Source organism: Nyctereutes procyonoides, unplaced genomic scaffold, assembly GCF_905146905.1.
Source record: "Nyctereutes procyonoides isolate TBG_1078 unplaced genomic scaffold, NYPRO_anot_genome, whole genome shotgun sequence".
NCBI classification, from domain to species: Eukaryota; Metazoa; Chordata; class Mammalia; order Carnivora; family Canidae; genus Nyctereutes; species Nyctereutes procyonoides.
Window position 1 is genome coordinate 27,945,594 of NW_026575120.1, and position 23,122 is coordinate 27,968,715.

The 23,122-nt window shown below is 53.6% G+C and overlaps 1 protein-coding gene across 1 annotated transcript in view; it reads left to right on the forward strand.

The window, feature by feature from the left end:
• The window catches only part of NUDCD3 (NudC domain containing 3), a 59,027-nt gene that overhangs the window by 17,996 nt on the left and 17,909 nt on the right, over nt 1-23,122 (forward strand). The window contains exon 3 of the mRNA XM_055334689.1: nt 18,542-18,674. Within this exon, the coding sequence (XP_055190664.1) occupies nt 18,542-18,674 (133 nt within the window). The remainder of the gene's footprint in view (nt 1-18,541; nt 18,675-23,122) is intronic.

A 23,122-nucleotide genomic window follows, 5' to 3' on the forward strand; every position in this document is an offset into this window, starting at 1 on the left:
AGTCCTTGGTGTGGTTGTGTGTTCATGTGTCCTCATGGTTGTTCCCTCCCTGGTTCTGTGGCTCGTGGTGCCCCTTCTTTGGATCTGTCCTCTTGTTCCTGGGCCTGGCCCGACGTTCCCACACCACATGACGTGCAGGCCCTCCTGGGGCACTTGGGCGCCCTTGGCCTGTGACCCGAGGGCGCGGGTCTGGGACTCTGTGCCACCGCCGTTGCATCCTGGCCACAGGCCTGTTAATGCTTGTTTTCTGCTGTTTTTCGTCACTCTCTGAAATCCTCCTGCTTGGCTTTTCACTTCCTGATTGCAGCCTTCTTTCCCCCCTTATGGACTGTAGGGTATGGATTGGCCTAAAGGACCCTGAGTTCTCGTGGCAGCTTGAGTCACTTGGCTGCTGGCCTGGGGGGGGGGGGGGGCATTGTTTTCCTGCATGGGAATAGGGTGGGGGGAAGCTCTGGACTTCCAGGCCTGGTGTGGGGTGGTGTGAGGCAGCGGGGAGAGTGCTCGTTGGAGCTGAGTGCTGGGCCTCTGCTCCCACTCAGCAGTGCCTGTGGTGTGAGCATGGGGGTCATTCATTTCGGGCTTGGGGCAGACAGCGGTCTTCAGCCTCGCACCTCTCACGGAGGCCATGGGGACAGAGGTGGGGGCCACTACGCTGGCTGATGATCCAAGCAGTGCTGCTTGCTATGGCAGCACCATGGTGTTGTGGGTTTGGAAGGAGCTTCCCTCCGCCACGGGGTATGCTGTGGCTTACAGCAGTCACAGCCTGGGGGTCGCAAGGGGCAGTGGGGAAGGAGGCAGCCAGCGCCCTTCAGGTGTCTGCAGTAGAGGCCCCGAGCCCCTGTGCACTTGGGCAGCATCTTCTCCACGGGGAAGTGGGCGCGCTCTTCCTGGGATGTGCAGGAGGGCTGGGAAACGAGGCTTGGCTAGTCCCTCAGCATGTCCCAGGGCACTGCCTGCGGTATGTCCCTGTGCAAGCAGACTCCCTGAGAGCCTTCTGTTTCACTGCTGCCCAAGCTCCACAGTAAGTGGGTGGTAGGACTAGCTGTGACCTAAAATCACACTTGAGCATGTTCCAGGAGTCCCTGGGGAACCTGAGTACAGTAGGAAGGATGTCATTTCAGATGCTCGTGCCCTCCCGGGAGAAGAGACTACAGATCCTTAATTCCTCTCCTGGTGCAAAAGGCGGTGCTGGTGACGCCAGGCCCAGTCAGTCCCTGTGCCTTGGCTAGAGGGGGACTTCGGGGGTGGGCTTGGGGCTGGCCGACTTTCCGGCTTGCTCCAGGGCTGCCTGCCCACTCTACCCACTCTATTGGGTCCCAAATAAGAGAACAGAGAACCCTGCTGCACCCCAAGGAAAACAAGCCCCAAACTGATCAGACAACAAAAGCAGCAGAGCCCATGTCAGTTGGGAAGGAGGGAGCAGCCCCTCACTGGGGCCCAAAGACACGGGTGTCCTCTTTCCTGGCCTGGTGGAGAGTGCCCTGCTGTAAGCAGTGGTTTTCAGGTCTAGGTTGCATTGCTTGATGACAGGGACGCTAGGAAGAGCTCCGCCTAGGGCGGCCCTGGGATGACATGTAGTTGGTCTGTCCCATCTGCAGGCTGGCGGCTGCCCACCCAGGTCTAGTGGTCATTGCCACAGACTGCCTTTCTGCGCCTGCGTCTTGTCTTCACTTGCTGTGTGTGTCTGGTTGAGTGCCTTGGATTTTGCTGCTGGAGCCTGTATTTAGATTCGTTTCCATGGTAGCCCTCCAGCCTCGGAGCTTCCTCTTCCCTGAAAAATGTTTTTTACTGGCGTTTTGGAAATGCTGTCTGCAGATATTTGAAGAGATCATGGCAGTGGAAAAAGGGGGTGGGGCGGATCTTCCATCTCTTTTACCGGATCCTGCCTCCATCTCTCCACGAAGAGGCCTTTCGGTTTGACAAGTCAGAAGGTGTGAGGGTGCTGGGTCATGCCTTTTTCTGCTTGCCATAGGCTCTACGTTCTAGAGCAGCTTTAGGCTTCCTGGCCCAAGTCAGCGGGCACAGTTCTCGCACACTCCTGCCGGCACTCACAGCCACCCCCACATGCTGTCCACACCCCCTTCTGTCAATGGTTGGTTTTGCACGGCAGTACTGTGCTGTGTATGTTGTGCGTCCTGCACGCGCATCCACATCGGCCTCGTTGGTGCTGTGTGTGCTCCGGAGCAGCTGCCCAGGGTGCCCTGCTGGGCTGTGCTCCGTAAGCTTGGCGTCTGCTCTGCTGGCTTTGTTCTGGAACCTTGGCACAGTGCAGAGTAAACAAATGACTGTGAGGTCTCTAGAAGTGGCACATGTTCATCATCGAGGAAAACTAGGAAGGACACGTTAAACCAAGACGAAAAGATTAAAAGTGTCCCCTGAGGGATGCCTGGGTGGCTCAGTCGGTTGAGTGACGAGCTCTTGGTCTTGTCTCAGGTTGTGATCTCAGGGTCATGAAATTGAGCCCTGTGCAGAGCTCTGTGCTCAGCGAGGAGCCTGCTAGAGATCCTCTCTTCCCCTTTGCCTGTCCCCTCATGCTCACTTGCACATGCTTCCACTTTCTCTATATAAGTAAAATCCGGGGATCCCTGGGTGACTCAGCAGTTTAGCACCTGCCTTTGGCCCAGGGCGCGATCCTGGAGTCTCAGGATCGAGTCCGGCGTCAGTCTCCCGGCATGGAGGCTGCTTCTCCCTCCTCCTGTGTCTCTGCCCCCCCCTCCAATCAATCAATCAATCAATCAATCAATCAATCTTTTGTAAAAAAAGTAAAATCCTCAAAAAAAAAAAAAAGGTTTTCCTAACGCTGCCAATGACCACTCTGTGTCCTGTGGTTACTGAGGTCAGGCCCAGTTGTGCCCCCACTGAGTGCCAGTCCCCTCTGTCTTGCAGACACCTAGAGTTAGGACTGATTTTCCCGTGTGTACACTGTGAGTCAGCTGCTGTGGTGGACACGTGCACTGCCAGCAGTGGGGAGGCAGTGGTGGAGCCCTGCAGCCAGGAGAGCAGCCCGAGGACCAAGGAGGGGTGGGAGTGGTTCTCCCTCCAAAAGACCTGGGGTGCATGGGGGGGGAGAGGGGGGAGGGCGGGCGGGCTAGGGTGCACATCTGGGGGTCTCTGCGATGCACATTTCTGTGGCCCTTGCCTCTGAGGGGCCCAGGGTTGAGCCACGTGCTGTGTAACCCATGTCGTCCATGGGCGTCTTCTGACTCACAACTGCGAGGCAAGGGGGTTCAGGGAGGTGGGCCCTTCAGCCAGGTTGACGTGCTTCCCACATATGCTGAGGTGTGGCTTCAAGTACAGCCTGCTGTGTTTCTACAGGCTGAACGCTGCAGGATACTCCCAAATGAGAAATAACTGAAAGCCTCCCCACTGCCCTGTGTGTCTGGGCCACTGCAGCCCGTGTGGATGGCTCTGCACGTGTGTGACAGCCTTTCTCCAGGCTGGGCCAGGGTTGTGTGTGCTACGCTTCGAGATTGTCCTTGCCCGAAAGAGGGGCATGCTAACGTTTTGATGCTTGTTGCTTGTATTATGTATGAGGCGGTATTTTCTTGCTGTATCTTCAAGAATGTGCTCTTTGTCTTCTGCACATTTTTTTTGGGACTTTGTTATTTTGTCTTTCAGTTTCTTAGAAATTAGATCTTCATCAGTAATATATGTTTTTGGGGGGATCCCTGGATGGCTCAGCGGTTTGGCGCCTGCCTTCGGCCCAGGGCGTGGTCCTGGAGATGTGGATTGAGTCCCACGTCGGGCTCCCTGCATGGAGCCTGCTTCTTCCTCTGCTTGTTGTCTGCCTCTCTCTCGCTGTCTGTCTCTCCTGAATAAATAAAATATTAAAAAAAAGTAATATATATTTTTCTCCAAGCAAAGGTGGTTTTTTTTTCTTGTAAAGGTGTTTAATTTTTAAAATGTTAAAAAATGTATCAGTCTTTTATATATATATATATTTTTAATGTTTCTGGATTTTGAGTTAGAACGGTTTCTCTATCTTGAGGCTATGAAGGATTTCACCTGTTTCCCCATTTGTATGCCTTGTTTTCTAATTTTGTGGAAATAACCTTGTGTGGCGTTACTGTTATATTCATGCCTTGTACCCTTTTGCTGTGTGTGCATGTGAGGCCCGTGTCTAGGTAGCCGTGGTCCCAGTGGCATTTTTTTAATGAAACGCAGGGGCTGCGTTTAGGGAGAGGAGTGGAGTTGTTGTGAGGTACCCGGGCAAGAGCCTCAGCTCGCTGTGGGACCTCCTGGGGACAGGCCTGGCCGGGGCCCCTGATCTGGGTCAGGGCCAGGGCAGTGGGCTGCCAGGTGTGCTGGCGGACCAGCACAGTTTTCTGCTGACGGCCCTCAGCCTGGAGCTCTGTGGAGCCCTGCATGTAGCACTTGCCCTTGACCGAGCTGCCACCATGGTGCCACCATGGTGTCCAGCACTGAGCAGAGCCCAGCGGACACTGCTCCTCTTGCGTGCCTCAGTCGGCAGGCAGGCAGCAGTGTCCTTCCCTGGGACTTGTTTCCCTCTTCAGAACCTTACCTTTACCTCCCGAGGTGGCTCCCCTGGAGAGCGGCTTAGTGTCCGTTTATTTAAAATGTGAAAACTAGGCTTCCTCGTAAATGCTCTTAACCCTGCTCGACCAGTGCTCTTTTTATGAGAACTATTTTGCAGCCCTGCTGTTTATCACCTAGAGGCTCCCAGCGAGGTCATCTCAGCAATGCTGGACTTGCTAGGACTTCTCAGAAAGGTGGTGAACTTTTTGTGGAGGCCGGAATCAAATACATTTACACATAGTTGTGTGCCTGGGACATTTACCCTGTACGGAGACCAGGCAAAAAAAATGTTAGGGTTTCTATTTACACTGGAGCTGGGATCAAGGCTCAGATCAGCTGTAACAGGCTTCCACCTGCCTGCGTCTGGCAGCATGTGCGGAAGGCGTGGGGCAGAGGAAGGTGGCGCCTGGCCTTTTAGAGCTGCCTCTCAGCCTGGGCTTTGCTCTTTGCAGGGCGGACTGATCTCCCCTAGGTGCTTTACTCCATGAGGAGTTGAGGTCACGTATGGGTGAGTTTTTCTCACTTGGGAATCTTTCCGGAGACACGGTCATTCTAGGGTGCTGGTGCAGGAGCAGCCATATGCTCATCTGCCGGTGATCTGTAGATCTGTAGGGGGTGTGCTGAGGACGCACGGGAGGGTTGATTCGTCCTGGATGTTAAGCTTTTTGTATGAAATTTCACAGCAGTTCATGAAATGTGTTGTTTGTAAGCAAAACGTATGTAGCTCTGTGATGAAGTGACTTGACACATCCTCAAGGACACAGGTGGGGACATTTCTGTGTCCCTTCCTGCACATGCGCGCACATGTCTGTGGAGACCCCTGGCTCTGGGCCATGAGGGCTCCAGCGTTGCCCACCCTGCCTGTGGTCGTGGCCCACAGTGCTGCAGCTGCTACTCGGAGGCAGCCTGCTGAACGGCCAGGCCTGAGCTCTGGGCTGTTCGCTCCCCCAGCCCTGGCCTCACCTGCTCGTCGTGGGGGCTGGCAGCTTCCCTGTGGCCCCCAGGAGCCGCTGCGGCCCAGCTCTCTGGGCTCTGCTCCTGGCCTCGGGCCTCGCTCCTTCCCTCTGTTCTGGGCGGCAGGGAGCCCAGTGGGCAGGAGGGCCTTACCTGGGAGGCCGGCCGAGGGGGTGTGGGGGCTGGGAGAGTGAGGGCACTGTCCACGCAGCTTGGAAGACACGAGAGGAAAACGGCAGGGCTGGTGGCCACCGTTGGGTCATGGAGTCACTGCCCAGGGAGTGTGCTTGCTGTGTGTGAACGCGGTGTGAATTGGAGCTTCCTCTGCACCCAACACTTCAACGCTGGGTCTTTCTTTTCCCTACAAAGTTAAAGCATTGGGTCCTTCTGCCCTTCATTTTCATGCTGCACTCCTGCTGTTGGAGGCTGCTGGTTCCCTGGCGTCCTTGGGGGAGATGACCAGGGTCACCAGGTGTCAGTGCTGAAAGCTGCTTTTTCTTCTTGTGGGTTTTTTTTTCTTAGTCTAGCTTTGCTGGTAGTGGGTGTTACATACACTGTTGCTTTTGAAAGGGGCTTGTAGTCAAGGGTGGGGTGCTGTCCACCTGTCCCTAGAGAGTCACTGGGAATGATGAGAGGCTTCAGAGGCCACGGGAGCCTTGCAAGCGGTGCCTCACGCTTACTTTGTGCCGCTGTGCTGAGAAGACCGGTGATGCTTTTGACACAATGATTTACTCTTGGTGTTTGCTTCCCTTTGTGGCTCGAGTGCCTGGATTCTGGCGCTGGTTCGGTGGGGTTTACAGCTAACATCTCCTGTACTTCCTTAGGCACTGCTTTCCTGTTTCCAGTTGATGCACGGAACCGTGTGGGCATCTTCTCTCACATGTCTTGTTTTTGGTCATTTCCTTTATGTTTTTTAGAATTTTTTAGAATTTTAGAAATTTGTCTCCCTTCATGTGGAATGGATGTACCATTCTGTTGTCTATGAAAAGGTCGAGACTATTCTTTTAGTATCATTTGATTCCTTTAAAATTGATCATCACCTGACAGAGTTAACTTCTATTTTATGCCCTTGGGGTGTTTAGCTGCTGTCCACGGTAAAACTGCATGTTAACTTGGGGAATATTACTGGTTTCCTCTCATTACTTATGCTGTTGAGCACTGGTGTATCAGTGCATTGTTTGTGGTTTCGTTTTCTTCTCCCAGTATACTCAGGTACAGAAAGTTACCCTGGAGAAGCAGGTACAGATTTCGTGTGTCCTGAGATCAGTTGATACCCAGATACTTCTTGTGTATGTTGCCTTTAGGAAGGGCATCTTTCCTACTGTGTTTTACGGCTTTTGACAGTTAGGGAAGCAGTTAATTAATTATGAAAGTAATAAAAGCAAGTTCTAGAAAATTTGGAAAACAAAATTATTCAGGTTTCATCACTATTAGTATCTTGTTGAATTTCCAATTAAAAAATTACCTTTGCAGTTGACTAGATCATTTTAACCATTGGAAAATACTTGGCCACTGTAACAGGTGAATTACAAATATATATATGTGTAAAAATAAATTCCTTCCCTAATTCTGTAGCTGATAGTATATACCGCGGATAATCTCCTCACGTATCTTCCTTGCGTGCTCACATGCAGACACACACACACACACACACACACACACACCTTTTAAAAATCGACACATGGTCCAGGTTCTGTGAAAGTACCCTTTATCAGGTACAGTTCAGTGTTTTTAGTGTATTTATAAGGCTGCACAGCCAGCCTCAGTGTCTCATTCTAGCACATCATTATTATCCCAAAAAGAGCTGCTCTCCCCATTTCCCCCCTAACTTCCCAGCCCTAGGTAACCACCATCCTACTCTGTCAGTTTATAGTTCTGCCAGTTGTGACATTTTGTGTACTTGGAATTATGCTTCTTACACTCAACATAGTGTTTTCTAGGTTCATCCATCTTTGTAGCAAGTACCAGGACCTCATTCCTTGTGCCGGCTGAGAAGGACTTCATTGTGTGGATGCACTGCCATCTATTAGGTCACTGTTTAATGGTTGTGTGGGTTGTCTGTATGAGTCATGGTGCTGTGAATATTTGTGTACTTGTGTCTGCATGGATGCTGTTTTCACTTCTCTTGTGCACACTCCTAGGGGTGGATATTGGAGTCTTACGGTAGCTCTGTGTTTAGCCTTCGGATTTGCCGCCAGACTTCCAGAGCAGCTGCCCCTTGTGCACCAGCACTATGTGGAGGTTCCAGTTTCTCTGCAGCCTTGTCAGCACTTGTTATCATCTTTGTGGTTATAGCCATCCTAATGGTTCAGATTAGCATTTCCCAGTGACTACAAATATTGTGTTTGTTTTTTTTTTTCATGTGCTTATTGACCATTTGTATATCTTCTTTGGAGAAAGGCCTATTCAGACCCTTTACTCATTTTTTTTAATTGGGTTATCTTTTTATTGTTAGAAGGGTTCTTTATATATTCTGGATACGACACCCTTATCAGATAAATGATTTGCCAGTATTTTCTCTGATTCAAGGAGTTCCCTTTTCTCTTTCTTAAATTTTTTTTTTTTATTTTTTTTTATTTATGATAGTCACACACAGAGAGAGAGAGAGGCAGAGACACAGGCAGAGGGAGAAGCAGGCTCCATGCACCGGGAGCCCGACGTGGGATTCGATCCCGGGTCTCCAGGATCGCGCCCTGGGCCAAAGGCAGGCGCCAAACCGCTGCGCCACCCAGGGATCCCTCCTTTTCTCTTTCTTGATGGTATCCTTTGATGTACAAAGTCTTTAATTTTGATGAGATGTGATTTATCGCATTTTTTTTTCTTGCATGTGCATGGTGTCGTATTTAAGAAACTATTGTCTAGCTCAAGATCTTGGTATTTTCTTTATTTCTTTCTTTTTTTTTTTTTTTTGATCTTGGTATTTTCTTTAGAGTTCTATAATCTTGGCTCTTGCATTCTCTGCCTTTTCTGAGTTCACTTCTGTGTGTCTGAGGCCGTGGTTCATGTGGATATCCAGTAGTTCCGGCACCATTTCTTGAAAAGACTGTTCTTCCCTCATTTAATGGACTTGGTTTCCTTGTGGAGAAGCAGTTGGTCTTGAACTTAGGAGTTTATTTTTGCACCCTCAGTCTTAATCTGTTGAATCTCTATGTTTGTCCTTACACTAGTACTGTACTGTGTGGAGCACTGTGGCCGTTAGTAAGCTTTGAGATTGGGAAATCTGAGTCTTCCGATTGATTTTCTTCTTTCCAGATCTTTATGGCAGTTTTTCTTTTTTTGAGAGAGAGAGAGAACAAGCCCATTCTATAGGTGGAGGGCAGAGGGAGAGGGACTCTCAAGCAGGCTTCCCACTGATCACGGATCCTGCTGTGGTGCTCGATCTTGGGATCTAAGATCATGACCTGAGCAGAGATCCAGTTGGGCACATAACCGACTGCACCACCCAGGCGCCCTGCTTTGGCTGCTCTGTCCTTATATTTCCACGTAGATTTTAGGATCAGGTTGTCCATTTCTGCACAGAAGCCAGTTGCAGGAACTGGTAGGTACTGCACTGGCCATGAATCTATTTGGGGAGTGTTGCCCTCTTCATATGGTATGTCTTTTAGCCCATGAACTTGAGATACTTTTTTATCTTATTTGTTCTTTGGTTCTTTTCACCACATTTTGTTGGAGATTCAGTTTTGTGTTTTTTTTTTTTTCTGTTAAATTTGTTCCTGAGCATTTTATTCTTTTTTTTTTTTTTTTTTTTAAGGATTTTACTTATTTATTCGTGAGAGATGCAGAGAGAGAGAGGCAGAGATACAGGCAGAGGGAGAAGCAGACTCCATGCAGGGAGCCCAACATGGGACTCCATCCCGGGTCTCCAGGATCACACCCCGGGCTGAAGGTGGTGCTAAACCGCTGTGCCACTGGGGCTGCCCCCTTATTCTTTTTTTTAAAGACTTCATTAAGTAATCCGTACATCCAACATGGGGTTTGCATTCATAGGCTAGAGATCCAGATCGAATGCAGTGTGGACTGAGCCACTGGGCACCCCTTTGATGCTGTTGTAAATGGAATTGTTTTCTTAATGCCTCTCAAGTTGTTTGTTGCTGCTGTATAGAAATACAGTTGACTTTTGCACATTGGTTTTGTAAGTTGCAACTTTGTTTAACTTAACTCTAATTAAAGATTTAGTAGATTCTTAAGGATTTTATGTATTTACACAAGGTTGTATCATCTGATGCAATTTGAGTGCATTTCGCTTGTTTAGTTTCTTGCCTCGTTGCCCTGCCTGGTGCCTCTGGCACAACACTTAAGTAGAAGCTTGAGAGCGGCTCCTGTTCTGGCCCCCAGTCCTGGGCACAGTGCTCAGGCTCACCGTTAAGTGTGACGGGAGCTGGGGGCCTCTTCCTTCTGCTGTCCTCGATTGGAACATCCTCTACTGCCTTCTAGAGGCAGTGATCCTGAGAGGAAGCTGCTGGGAACTCCTAGCTTCCCTGATTTCCTGGGATCCAGACGATCTTGGGATAAGGGACTTTCAGTGCCACGGGCAGATGGTTTGCCCGAGACCGAGTGGGACTCTGGCGCTGAAGGGAGGAGAGCCCTGGGCACCACGCAGGATGCCTGGGCCTCACCTCGGATCTGGGGCACCTCGGGTTGGCGGTGCCTCTTGCCCTGGGCAGGCAGCTTTGCCTTCCTGGGGTCCCCAGAATGCACAGGTGTGGCTCCGGGTCAGATGTCCATTCTGCAACTCACTGACGTTCCTTACCTTTTTTCTGGTTCTTGCCTCCCCTCTACTTTCTCTCCTCTTTAGCTGCGCCCCAGCTTCTTCTGTATTCTTTCTGTTTGGGTTTTGGTTTGTTCTTTTAAGATTGTATTTGAGAGAGAGTGTGAGCACAAGCAGGGGCAGAGACAGAGGGAGCAGCAGACTACCCGCTGAGCAGGGAGCCTGACGAATGGCTCGATTCTAGTGACCTGAGCTGAAGGCAGACGCTTACCTACTGAGCACCCCAGGTGCCCTGTTTTTGTTTTTTTTCCCATGAAGTTCATGCGTTTTTATCTGCTGGTCCTCGTGTTGAGTTGGCTTTTTCTTCACTATCGTTACTCATTTCCATAAGCTCTCGGTTTTCTGTGGGGGACTGTTGCTGCTGCTCTTTAAATAACCCGCTCTTCTTATCTCCAGGCTCAGTGTCCTCTTGCGGTGAGAGGGTGGCCACACAGATGCATCCCTGCCCCCGGTGCCCCCCGGGGTGTGGGGGTGGGGACAGCCCCCTCCTCCTGGGCACGCGCTTCGCCCCTCCCTTCACTTAGTGCTCTGTTCTCTCCCTAAGGGGCCTCACGTCCCAGTTTGGTAGACCTTGGGGCTTCTGCAGTATGCATCGGTTACTTTTTAAGCTTGTTTTTCAATTTAGCAAAGAATTTTTAAAACTTAACTTTGTCTTAACTTTGTGATAACAGTTTGAACTAAGAATTCCTGACTTAATTTTTTTTTTTATTTTAAAGCCTGAATTAAACCTTTTTCCTTCTCTTGACTGGGTCTTGTTTCTATATTTGTTTCTAATGCTTATGTGTCGAGAACACATGTTTTGTTTGCAGAATCAGACCAAATCCAGGCAAGTTTAAAAACAGTATAACTTATTTTGAGATAATCGACCTTTCCATCTTCCCGGGATCGTGGATGAAGGAGGCTTCTCTACCCCTAAATGTTAACATGTCCTGGCAAACATGTTCATTTAACCTTACAGTTTCTTGAGTGCTTTACAGAATGGTGATGACAGATGCGCCTCACCTGCTCACAGAAGTGAAGGAGCCGTGTGCCCAGGGGCCCGGTTGTAGACCAGCCTGCTGGGAAAACGCTCAGGCATTCTTGGGGGGCAGGGGCGGGTGGATCGGCAGGAACACCCTCTGCATGCCAGCTGCTCGGCCCCCCGGGGTTCCCCGGGCCTGCTGTACTGATGTCACAGTCTGTTCAGAGCTCTCCTCCAGGGCCACTGTCCATGGGATCCATCCGTCTTCGGAGGATTGGGCTGCTGACCCCGTGAGAGTGAGCGGCTGGGCCAGGGCAGTGCAGGAGAGGTGGGCACTGCAGCTCCCAGCGTGAAGAGAGGTTGGGAGGCTGGGTGTAAAGTGGACTGAGTTGACATTGTGGGGGGGCGCGTGCTGCTGTCATGGGGGTGGGGTGGGGTGGGGAGAGGTGTCCCGTGGTTTTAGGGCAGCGTTGTCACACTGGGTCATCCCTCACCAGGCCTCCTGGCACCCTGGCTTCTCTGCATGTGCTCTGCATGTTTGGCCCTGTGGCTGTGTTGCGGGCCGTGTCCCTCCGGCAGGTGGATGTGGGAGGGCCCACTGGGGTTCTCTCGATTGTAGTTGTTTGTCTGTTGGGCTGTCTGTTGAGAAATGGAGTAGTAGAGCTGGTCGTGACTTGTTTGATCTTGGATGACAAGGGAAGGAGAACTGAGTTAAAGGAAGGAGTTCAGTGTTCACTTGACGTGTTTGTGTAGCAGGTTATCTCGTTTTCATTGGAAGATGTGTATTTTACAATCCTGTGCTTGTGAAATATCTGGAATGCTCTTTTGCTTGCTAAAATAATTGACATGATGTAAGAAAAAGTCTCAACTATACCGCACTTTCATTGTCAATTCATCATAACAGCGTGCAGTAAATACTGATGGTGTTTACGTTGGCTGATCATCTGTACAGATTGTCTCAGGTATTCCTGTCATTTGCATTAAAATCTATCAAAGAGGGACAGCTGGGTGACTCAGTGGTTGATAGTCCCACGTCGGACTCCCTGCAGGGACCCTGCTTCTCCCTCTGCCTGTGTCTCTGCCTCTTTCTCTCTCTGTGTCTGTTTTGAATAAATAAATTTAAAAATCTATTTAAGGGGGATCCCTGGGTGGCTCAGCGGTCTGGCGCCTGCCTTTGGCCCAGGGTGCGATCCTGGAGTCCCGGGATCGAGTCCCACGTCAGGCTCCCGGCCTGGGGCCTGCTTCTCCCTCCTCCTGTGTCTCTGCCTCTCTCTCTCTCTCTCTCTCTCTCTCTCTCTATGTCTATCATAAATAAATAAATCTTCTTTAAAAAAAAATCTATTTAAAAAAGCCTATCAAATCATTCATGGGCATTTTATGAGGGACTTCCCGCACCTTCATTTATTTTGGGTAAATAAAGAATCATCTGGTATTTTTAATTGTGCTACAAAACTAAAATGTTAAAAGCAGATTATCAAAATATACTTGTTACAGAATTTTGTATTCAGTCCTGACAGTGGTGGGCAGAGTCTCTGGGAGAGCAGAGTGGGTGGGTGCTACTGGCTGCAGGCATCAGTGCGCTGGAAGTCCCTGGAGGAGGCCGGCTAGCTAGTCCTGTCCCCACCGGTCCCTCTGTGCGCCTCTTGCTTTGGTGGGCCACGGGAGGGACCTCCATGTGGGAGGGCTCCAGGCGACGTTTGATGCCAGAGCTGTGGCTTGTGTTAAACAAGACATTGTGAGGAAAGTATGAAGAGCACTTACATGCCAGGAGAAGGTGTTTGTGAACTGTGAAGCCAACAGAGTTCTTTTCCCACGATTATAGGGCCCTTATGCAAACCAGGGAAAGCACCAACAGAAGCCTTGGCAGGAGTGTCACAGAAGTGAGGGGATGTGTCCAGTAAGCATGGACACACGGGAACAGGAGTGTAGGTTGCACTGGGACTCTGTCTCCGTGTGCTTGGTGGGCAGGGGCCTGGGGGTCGGCAGGGACCCTCCTGGCATGCTGCAGGGCTGGGTTGTGGAGCAGCCTTGGAAATCCGAAGGCGACCTCTTGGCAGGATGCTTCCCCCAGCTGGGTGCACAGGCAGGACAGGACACCCCCACCCCAGGTTTTCATAATTCCACAAAGGAAGAGAACCACACCGTCAGCACCCACAAAGCTTCCCTGTTTCCTCACCTGGCATTCCATCCCTGTTTCATCTCTCTCCCTACCCCAGACTTTGTTTTGGTTTTGACAAATCTAGAAATCATGAAATGTCACCCATACATATTTCAGTTAAAAAAAAAAAAAAAAAAAGGGACCGAAGCTTTAATGTAACTGTCATGAATTTCATACAGTCACCTGATGCCCTGTGTTCACTTCCTGATGGTCTCAGAGTGCCTTCTCAGGGTGCGTTTTTCAGATCAGCGTTCCAGCAGGTCCCAGTGTGGTGTTTGGTTGCTGCATCTTCTAAGCCTCCTGATTTAGAGTACCTCCACTTCCCTCTTTAATCTCTTGCTGGGTTTTTCTTTTTGGATCCTGAGATCATGACCTGAGCTGAAGGTAGTGTCTTCATCCACTGAGCCCCCCAGGTGCCCCTAATGTCTTGCTATTGATTTGTAAAGAAACTTGGAACTTTGTTACACTTTCCCACATTCTGCAGTTGGCAACCAGCGCATTCATGATCCCGGTGACCCGTACCCTGGTGTGATGCACTGGGTTTTAGGCCCCATGTTGGGGCTTATCACAAAGATGAGGACCTCGCAGGAACCGCCGGGTGTCTGGCATTGTGGACATTGGTGTTCTGGACCATTCCATGGGCAGGCCCTCCCATTGCCATCAGTCCTTCAGCCAGCACCAGTGGCCACCAAGAACTGCGGCCCAGAAGCAGGTTTCCAGTGCAGGTTACAAAATGGTGATTTTCTCATGTTCGTGTACCCCTTCTTCATTTATTGTCTAGAGTCCTCATGGAGGAACTTGGCTTTCTGAAACTCTGGTTCCTGCAGAATCAATTAATTTTCAGATCGAGTTGTACTCTCATCAAGGGGACTGATGGGCTTTTGTTTCATGAGCTTTGGATACATGACACATTTCAGTCTTCTGTGGACACTTTTGGGGGGTGGGCAGAGAGCCCCAAGCAGACTCCATGCCCAGCACGAGGCTTGATCTCAAAACCCTGAGATTGTGACCTGTTCTGAAATCAAGAGTTGGACACCTGCTCAGGCACTCTGACATTGTTCTTTTTTGATGTCCTGTCTTTGGCCAGCAGGGGCCCCTTGGGGGCTTGTGTGTCCCTTTCTTGGGACCCTCCTCATCTTGAATGGTGTCCTTTCTCAGGACAGGTGAGCTCAGGCTCTGGTTCCTGTGAGATGGGAGGGTGAGTCACTCCTATCTGGGAAGACCGACTTCCGGTAGATGCTAAGTGGAGAGAAAATTATTGAAACTGGATTTAAAGAGTTGAAGGGTAGGATACACAGCTTGTCTCCCCTGAGTGCTGCAGGGGGCCAGGAAGCCTCCCTTCCTCGGAAGAGTGGACTGCTAAGCCTGTGTCCTTAGGCAGACTGACTTTCAGGTGGGAATGCATTGAACCAAGACCAAGTGTGAGGGGACAGTGACCCCAGGTAGGAGGGAGACAGTGGGTGTCAGGCTCCTGGACCACACAGACCTGGTGTGCAGGGACCTGAGCCTGGAGCATGGCTCCCGATGCCATGGGCTCCCACTGTTCCAGGAGCTGGGAAGAAATCGTGGGGGGGGGGGGGGAGGAGCAGGAGGGTGAGTGCGTGCTGCTGGGGAGAGAGGCTATGAGCAGGTGGGTCTACCTGCTGCAGAGCCCTCTGGGCGGGTCACTGTGCTCAGACTCTGCAGCCCCACCCTTCCTCTCCAAGCTGCATGGGGAGCGTGGCGTTCATATCTTGGCGAGACGGGGCCTGTGGACCCACTTCTAGGAGGACTGGTCCTCGTGAGGCTCCTGAAGCAGGGCATTAGCCTCCAGGGTTGGGCTCGCCTCTTCCAGCTTGGGAAATACAGGAACCCAGAGAGGAATCCCTGTGTATGCACCTGCTGTGGCTCCCGTGTGGGAGCCGAGGTGGTGGGACCAGTGAGCAGAAGGCCAGTAGGAAAGGTAGAGGTACTCGGGGAAGGGAGAGGTTGAACTGCTTCTGTGTGCGCACGCTCAGGCTGTACATGCACAGGCAGGCCCTGGGTGCACTCAGGGGAGCCACCCCCACTCCCAGACCCTGGGTAGGGGCCTGAAGGCGGCCCCGTGGCTCCCCGTAATACACCGTTCCCATGCCCCATGTGCAGTCAAGCCTTCTGCACAGAAGCATTTAGGTTGGGCTGTGACCCCCATCACCCACTACTTTTCATCCTGGCCACTGCTGTTCTGAACTGGGGAAGGCAGGAGGCCCTTCAGTTCCTGCCACGCACAGGGCCATGGAGGGAGGGAGGGAGGGGCTGAGCAGAGTTCCCACCTGTGCAAGGTGGGGCTGGCTGGGGCCACCCGCAGCACTAGCCTCCCGGAGCCTGGCCTGGCTTTTCCTTTAATGCGGTCAGAACCCTGCCATGGGCCTGATGGCCTCCTCAGACGTGGGCGCTGCAGGGAGGCCTGGCTGCTGACTCATGCTCCCCCCCCCACCCCCAGTGTACTCCCTGGCAGCTGCAGGGGTGTGGCTACAGGCCTGTCAGGGATGACAAAGCGAGGGGGCCCAGAGCACCTGCACATGACAGGAGGCTTATTTTTACACATTGTTGGCTGGAAATAATCAACTTTATTTAAAGAGAATGTGGATTCCAAGTATTAAAAAAAGCACCCAGCAGTGTGCCTGGCTCCCTGGGGAGGAGGCTGCAGGGTCCACTCGGGGTCAGCCAGCCCAGTGCCTGCCTAGCTGCCCCGCCCCGCAGTGCAGTGTGACCAGAGCTCCTCTGTAAGCACCCAGCTCCGGGACAGCTCTTTCCGCACAGCTCCACAGGCGCAGGGTGGCTCCTCGAGCAGATGTGGCCTCGTGGCATCTGCTGTGCATTATGGTTGTGTGTGGACACTGGCTGATAAGGACTCAGTGCGGTGTGTGGGACATAGCCATCCCTCACTGTGAGAGGTCTTGAGGTTTATTTCTGGATTTCTGCCAAGCACCAGGCCACGTTGGCCTTTATTTTGTATGTTTATTTTTGTGTTCCTATAGCTTTGATGATTTCAGGTAGTTAATATGCACATTTTTAAAGGCCGTGCAGTTAGGCTGAGTCTCCTGGCTCCATGCTGGTCGGGTTTGCTGGAGCTTGTCCATCTGCTGTGAGCTTTAAAGCTTCACTGGCTGCTCGAGTGGGTAGGGGATGCAGGTGCAGGTCCTGGCCACCCTGTCCTGCTGTGCTGGTCTCCCTGGGCTCACTTCAGGTGTCAAGGTGTGAGCAAGCTGGTTTGGTCATGGGAGAGCTCCCAGTTGTGGGGCCATGGCACGGATTGCCATCTCCTGTCTTGAAGAGCTGTTTTTTTTCTTGATCAAATGTCCATATTGGGGCAAAGTTGAGTAATAGCTAAAGGTACAGAGAAGAGAAGCAAACTGCTCTGACTCCACCACCCAGAAACCCCACAGACACTCACCAGGCTTGTGCCTGGACACGTACACACACGTGTGCATTTCTTTTTAGGGAACGGGCCTGGGGGCTGTGCTCAGAGCTGTGCACAGAGCTGTGCACAGGTATGTGCTGTGGTGGCCCTGCCCGGGATGCCCTGCCTTGACCTCTCCTGCCTCTTCCACCCTGCTCTGTGGGGCTCTCTTTCGAGCTCCCTTCCAGACTGGGTAGGGCCCTCCTGGCCCCTTTGAGCTTCTGCAGAGGCAGACATCCCTCACCTCCGTGGTCTGCAGCTGCATGGTGGTGCTCATAGCAACATCCCTCTGTGTGCATCTTCGTGTCCCGGTCTCCCCCTTGAGAAGGACACCGAGTGGATCAGGGCCCCCGACGATCTCATTTTAACTTTGAAATAAGGTGTTCTGAGGTGCTGCTGGAGGTTAGGATAACAGAATTTGGGGGATCACACTTCAGCCCTTGATGGCAGCCAGTTACTAGCCCCAAGAGCTGGACTGTGATGAACACCCAGTCTCACATAGAAAGCGTGTGAGGCGTACCTACAGGAGTTAAACACGTTCTCATCCGAGATTGGGGGCTGATGGGGTGTGTGCATCTTCATCTGTACACATGAAGACGCACAGCAGGCCATGGGTGTGTCCATGGGGCTCCCTAAGGGCTGGAGAAGGCGGCCAAGCTGCACCTGTTAGGATGTCCTCCTCCACGACTGGGCTTCTGTCTTTAATTAATTTTTTTTTTTTGAAGATTTTATTTGTTCATGAGAGACACAGAGAGAGGCAGAGACACAGGCAGAGGGAAGAAGCAGGCTCCATGCAGGGAGCTCGATGCGGGACTCGATCCCAGATCCCAGGATCGCACCCCAGGCCAAAGGCAGATGCTCAACCACTGAGCCACCCCAGGCGTCCCCTGTCTTTAATTTAGTTGTAAAACTCCCCATAGTGGGTTTGTGAGTCCACACTTATTTTTATAATGCTTTTTATGCTCTTAGCAGCAGCCTGACATTTAACAGCAAATGTTTTGCAGTATTTTACTTGTAACATTGCTTGGCCAGGCCTGTCTGCCTCTGTGCCGGGCTGGCCCCGCAGTTAGTGGGGTATGGCTGGTGGGATTTCCAGGCATGCTACTCACCTCTTAGAGCCTGTGGTTTGGTGTGCAGTGCAGTATTTACCGAGAGAAAGCTGGGATTGTGGTTGGGTTAGGGTGCAAGCTGAGAAGCTGCGGCTGAAGTTGGTCTGCTTTTTTGTGAAGACAGGCCTTGCCGAGCAATTTGTGAGAAAACAGGAGCCTTGGGTCTTTATGACCGAGGTCCTGTGGTTGAGGGACTGGCCTGCTTTCTGAGCCTGGTGAAGTCTGGCAGGCCCGGCTGTGCTGTGGGCCGCAGCTGTGGACGCTGCCCCCCAAGCTGAGGATACAGCACTTAGGGGCTCTACAGAGTGTCCCTGTGTCCCCGTGGTTTCCTGGGAGGCCTGAGACTTAGGTGGAACTTCTCAGGAGCTGGAGACTATCTGTGGTCAGGACTCATGGCCTCCCGCATGGACCCAGGTGTGCGGTGGGGGGCCTGTGACCCAATCAGCTGTGTGGGCCTGGGTGCATGGGGGGGGCTGGGTGCATGGTGGGCGGCACAAGCGTGTGTTGTGAGGGGGCCCACGTGTGCGGCGGGGGGGCCTGTAGCCCAATCAGTTGTGGGGGGCCCAGCATGTGATGGGGTCGTGGTCCCTCGCGTGTGGGCCCGGGTGCCATCTCACCTATCGCTCTTCCCCAGGAGGCAGGAACAGTTCCAGAGAAACCCTGACAGCTACAATGGTGCTGTGCGTGAGAACTACACCTGGTCTCAGGACTACACCGACCTGGAGCTCAAGGTGCCGGTGCCGAAGCACGTGGTGAAGGGCAGGCAGGTAACCACGGGGCTCCCTGGGCTGGGGTCTCCACACGCGGGGTTGGGGGTGGGCTGTGCTGGAGCCGCTGGGCCGGTCTCCGCGTCTCCCTGCAGTCATGGCCGCGCCCCGCCAGCCTGCTGTGCCGCTCGGGCGCACCTGGTGGGTGCTAGATCTGTCCCATGTCATCCTGTGGTGCATGGCCGGGTGTCCGCACAGGACACCGCAGGGGAGGCGGGGCGACCGGCGGCCTCTTCCATAAGCAGGTCAGGTGCACGTGGGTGCCCAGGCTCCGAGCTCCCGTGTGGGGTGGGGTCACGGCCGGTGGGGTGGGGGCGCTCACAGCTCCAGTCGCTCTCCCCATCTCCCAGAGCGCGAGCGGAAGTTGAATCTTTCAGCGGCATAGAGAGGTTTCCTCCGGAGCCGCGCGCAGAGCGCCATTGTTGCAGGGTGTCACAAGTAGGGAGGCTTCACTTTAAAGGAAACCCTGTGTGGTCTGTGAAACGGGACATCACTTTATTAGAATTCCCCCACCATACACCGCGTCCTGGCTGTCGGCTTCCCAGGGGCCCGGAGCCGCAGAGCACGCAGCACCTTCATGTTCTGAGGGCGAGGGTGCGCTGAGGGCTTGCTCGCCCTCCGGTGACACAGGGACTGCCGCAGCCCCCCGCTCCCACCGCGCCCAGACTGGGTCTGGGGGCCGTTGGCTGTGTGCGGCCGGGCCGGGCGCAGGGGCCTGAGCCTCCGATGCTCCTGCTGCTCCGAGAGCCACGCTGCAGGCAGCCTTCCCAGAGAAGGCCCAAAGCGCGGGAGCAGGACCTCGTGCGTGAGGGGCACAGGCATTCTCTGGAAATGAGCCCCATGTGAGGTGGTGCCGGGCCCTACAGATCCGGTCATGGGTGAGGTGGGCTGGGCAGCGGGGAGCCCTCCAGGCCTGCTGTCTCCAGGCCAGCCCAGGCTGCCCAGGCTCCCCCAGGACAGGCACCCCTGTATTCAGGGCCCGGCTGGCGCCAGCTGCCCCCAAGAGCGGCCTAACCTGACACGGGCCTCGCGGCTCCGTGGGGCTGCGACTGGCTGTCGGGTGTGGCTGCCCGTCTTCCGTCCCCTCCCTTCCTGTGCTGTCTGAGGAGATCTTACCAAGGCTCAGGGGCCCCTTGTCAGGCCGACTTCGGGACCCCAGTCAGACCCGGTGGCGAGGGCTCGTCCCAAGGTCTGGCTCAGGTGACCCCGGCCCCTCTGGTGCTGGTGGTCAAGGGCGGCTGGTGCAGGCCAACCCTCCTGGGGGTCCCATGCAGGCATCTTGGGGCTCGTGCAGAGCGGCTGTGGGTGGGACTCCTGTTGTGGTGGGACTGCCCTGTGCGGGTGAGGGAACTCTGTGCAGCGGTGGCTGTGGACGCTGCTGATCGTCACAGCTCCCTGGTCTGCTCTCTGGCCCGTCATCTTCTAGAGCTTTCTCCCAAAGGACTTGCGTCCGGCTCAGCCTAAACTAGTTATTTTCTCTTTGACTCTGGGGACCCAGTGACATGCCCTCTCCTGCTGTCGCTGCCTGAATGCGCTCTGCTTGGCTGTGGGCACTGGATCACAAGGTCCTGCTGCCCCTCAGCGCATCGCCTAAGGCACAGGCTGTTGTACCGCGGGGTCACATCCATGCCTCTCACATGGGGCGTTGCAACCTCGGGGACAGGTCCTCACTTTCACTGAGGGCAGCCCTTAGGGTTCGCCGCCCGAGACCTCTCCTGAGGACGCGAGGGTTCCTGAGGATGGGTCAGGACTGCTGCTCTGGGCTGGCAGTCCGCGGGCTTGCGCCGCGCAGCCCCCCGGCGAGCGCTGTGCTGCCTCAGGCCCCACCTGGCTGCGTCCTCCCGGCTCTCCAGCCCTCGGCCCTGCAGCCGCACCAGGAGCAGTGGTGGAGAGGGGCTTGCTCGGTCCCCGCGGGTGGATGGGCTGCAGGGAGCACGGGAGCCGGGATAGCCGCGGTCCCCGTGAGCGCAGGCTTGTGGCGCCTGCTGGTCATGCTCCTGTCAACCTGGCTGCCTTGGTTGTGGCGCCTGCCAGCCATGCTCCTATGCTCCTGTCAGCCGGGCTGCGTCGCTGACCTGAGGGGAGGGCCTTTGCCTTTGGTAGTATTTTTTGTTTACATTACCGTTTTGTTTTGTTTGGTAATTAAAGGGCAGTTGACGTACCAGCTTCAGATGCCCAATGCGGCGACTTGCTCTTGGTCTGTGTTAGGTCTGGGGAACGCCTGTTACCTCCCTCCAAGGGGTGCCTCTCGTGGTGAGAACTTAGGACTCACTTAGTAACCCCACAGTATGTGTTATTCCTTCTCTTAAAACTCTGGGGTCTCTCATGTTTTTAGTGATCTAGGAGTTTCAGCCGTGACTAACTTCAAACTTTGGAATAGATGTATTTCGTGTCTCTTGGCTTTTGCTGGTCTAAGGGCTTTTTCCCTCAGAGTTGCACCTTCTCTCTGGACTGGCTCCCTCCGGCTCTCCCCTGGGGTGCCTGTCACAGCTCCCTGTCAGCAGTGTTTATTTCTGGGCCTCGTCTATGGCACCTGTCAGATGTCGTTGTGCTGATAGCTGTGGTGGCGGCAGCTCAGTGTGGAAGTCCCCGTTGGGGTGTGGGGGCAGTGGACTGCGGGTAGCTGTGGGAGGGCTCCTGCACCCCGAGTCTCCCACCGGGGACTCCAGAGCATTGCCACTCCTGGCTGACTTTTTGTAGAAACAGACTGTCAAGTGTGGCAGAGGACAGGACGGAGCATGTGCATAATGCATGATGTGCAAGTGTCCGTACTTTCCATGCAGCCTTTTTCTAGTTTATCATTTTGCAGGCGAATCAGAAACCCTCAGGGTGAAGCTCTGGTCCCACGTGTGCGTGAACCATGCCTAGCGCCTGGCTCCGTGCGCTCTGCCGGGACTGCCGCCTGGCTCCACGTCCTGGCCGCCGTGTGGACCTGGAGCAGGGAGCAGGGGTGGCACGCTCACCGCGGAAGCACTGGGGCGGTTGCACTGTCTGCCAGGGCTGCTCAGGAACCTGGCATTTTGTTGAAAAGTAGGATTTCAGGGCTGGAACCTGGCACTCCAGACACTGTTAGTCCTAACCTGTCATCTTGTGGATGAAAGCTACAGCTGTAAGCTGTTGAGGCCGCCAGGCAGAGACCAGGACCCAGCCCTGCCCCAGCCCCATCAGACGGTGCCTTTCAGGTGGCAAGTGTTATGAGATTTGTTGCAGAGTCCTGGCTGAGTGTGTTGAGGGATGCGCAGATTCCTTTCCTCCTTGGCGCGCTGGTTCCTCCCAGAGTTGTGTGGTTTTCGCTAAGGGACGAGGTCCTGCTGGCTGGTGGGCTCATAGCTGTGCCTCACTGTCCGTGTCTTCACTGCAGGAACCTTCTGGAACAGCACCAAGGCTTCTGAGCATGTCTTGTACAGCAGTGCCCGGCCCCTGAGCTTGCTGCAGCTGGTGGAGTTTGTCTGAAAGCTGCGTGCTATATGGAGTTCTCTTCTTAGAAGATGTTCAGAACAAATGTAGAAGGGGGTCCCAGGGACAGAGAAGGCTCCTGGGCTCCATATCTGCTTCTGACAGAGTTGGGAGTGCTCAGGACATTGGGCTCCCAGGAGCGTGAACGCGGGTGGCAGAAAGTCTCCATCCTACCTCTGTCCTCTTGTCCTCCACCAGCCTCTGCCTAGCCTCGGCATCGTGTACCCGCTGCTGAGCTATCGTGGCGGACGTCCGCGTGCATCATGGAGTATGCGTGTGTACTGTAGGAGCCCACCGTCAGCACAGTGGCGCGTTCCCATACCATTCCCACCCTGGCTACCCCACGGCGGCTCTGGTCTCTGGCATTGGCTGCCGTGTCCCCAGTCCTCACGCGGGCCTGCTCAGGCTGCCAGAACCATGAATGTGCAGGGGCCCTGAGCCCACTGCCCCTCACAGCCAGGGCTCCCATCTGCCTTTGCCCCTTCAGTCAGCAAGCTGGTTATTAAACGAGTCCCCGGGTAATTGGCACAGAGGTTATTGCCAGTGTTCTGCTGTTACAGACCTTAAAACCATGACTGCCTTTTAATGAGTTTTAATTTGGAGGCGCCTGGGGGGTGCATTCAGTTAAGCATCTGACTCTTGGTTTTAACTCAGGTCAAGATCTCACGGTTGTGGGATTGAGCCCTGAATTGGATCCATGCTCAGCGGTAAGTCTGCTGGAGATTCTCTCTCCCCCTCTCCCTCTGCCCCACCCTCCACCTCTACTCAAGCACATGCAGTCTCTTTTCGTGCACACGCTGAAATTAATAAATAAATCTTAAAAAAAAAATAGGTCTGGGGATGCCTGGGTGGCTCAGTGGTTGAGTGTCTGCCTTCAGCCCAGGGTGTGATCCTAGGGTCCTGAGATTGAATCCCACGTCGGGCTCCCTGCAAGGAGCCTGCCACTCTCTCTGCCTGTGTCTCTTCCTCTCTCTCTCTCTGTTTCTCATGAA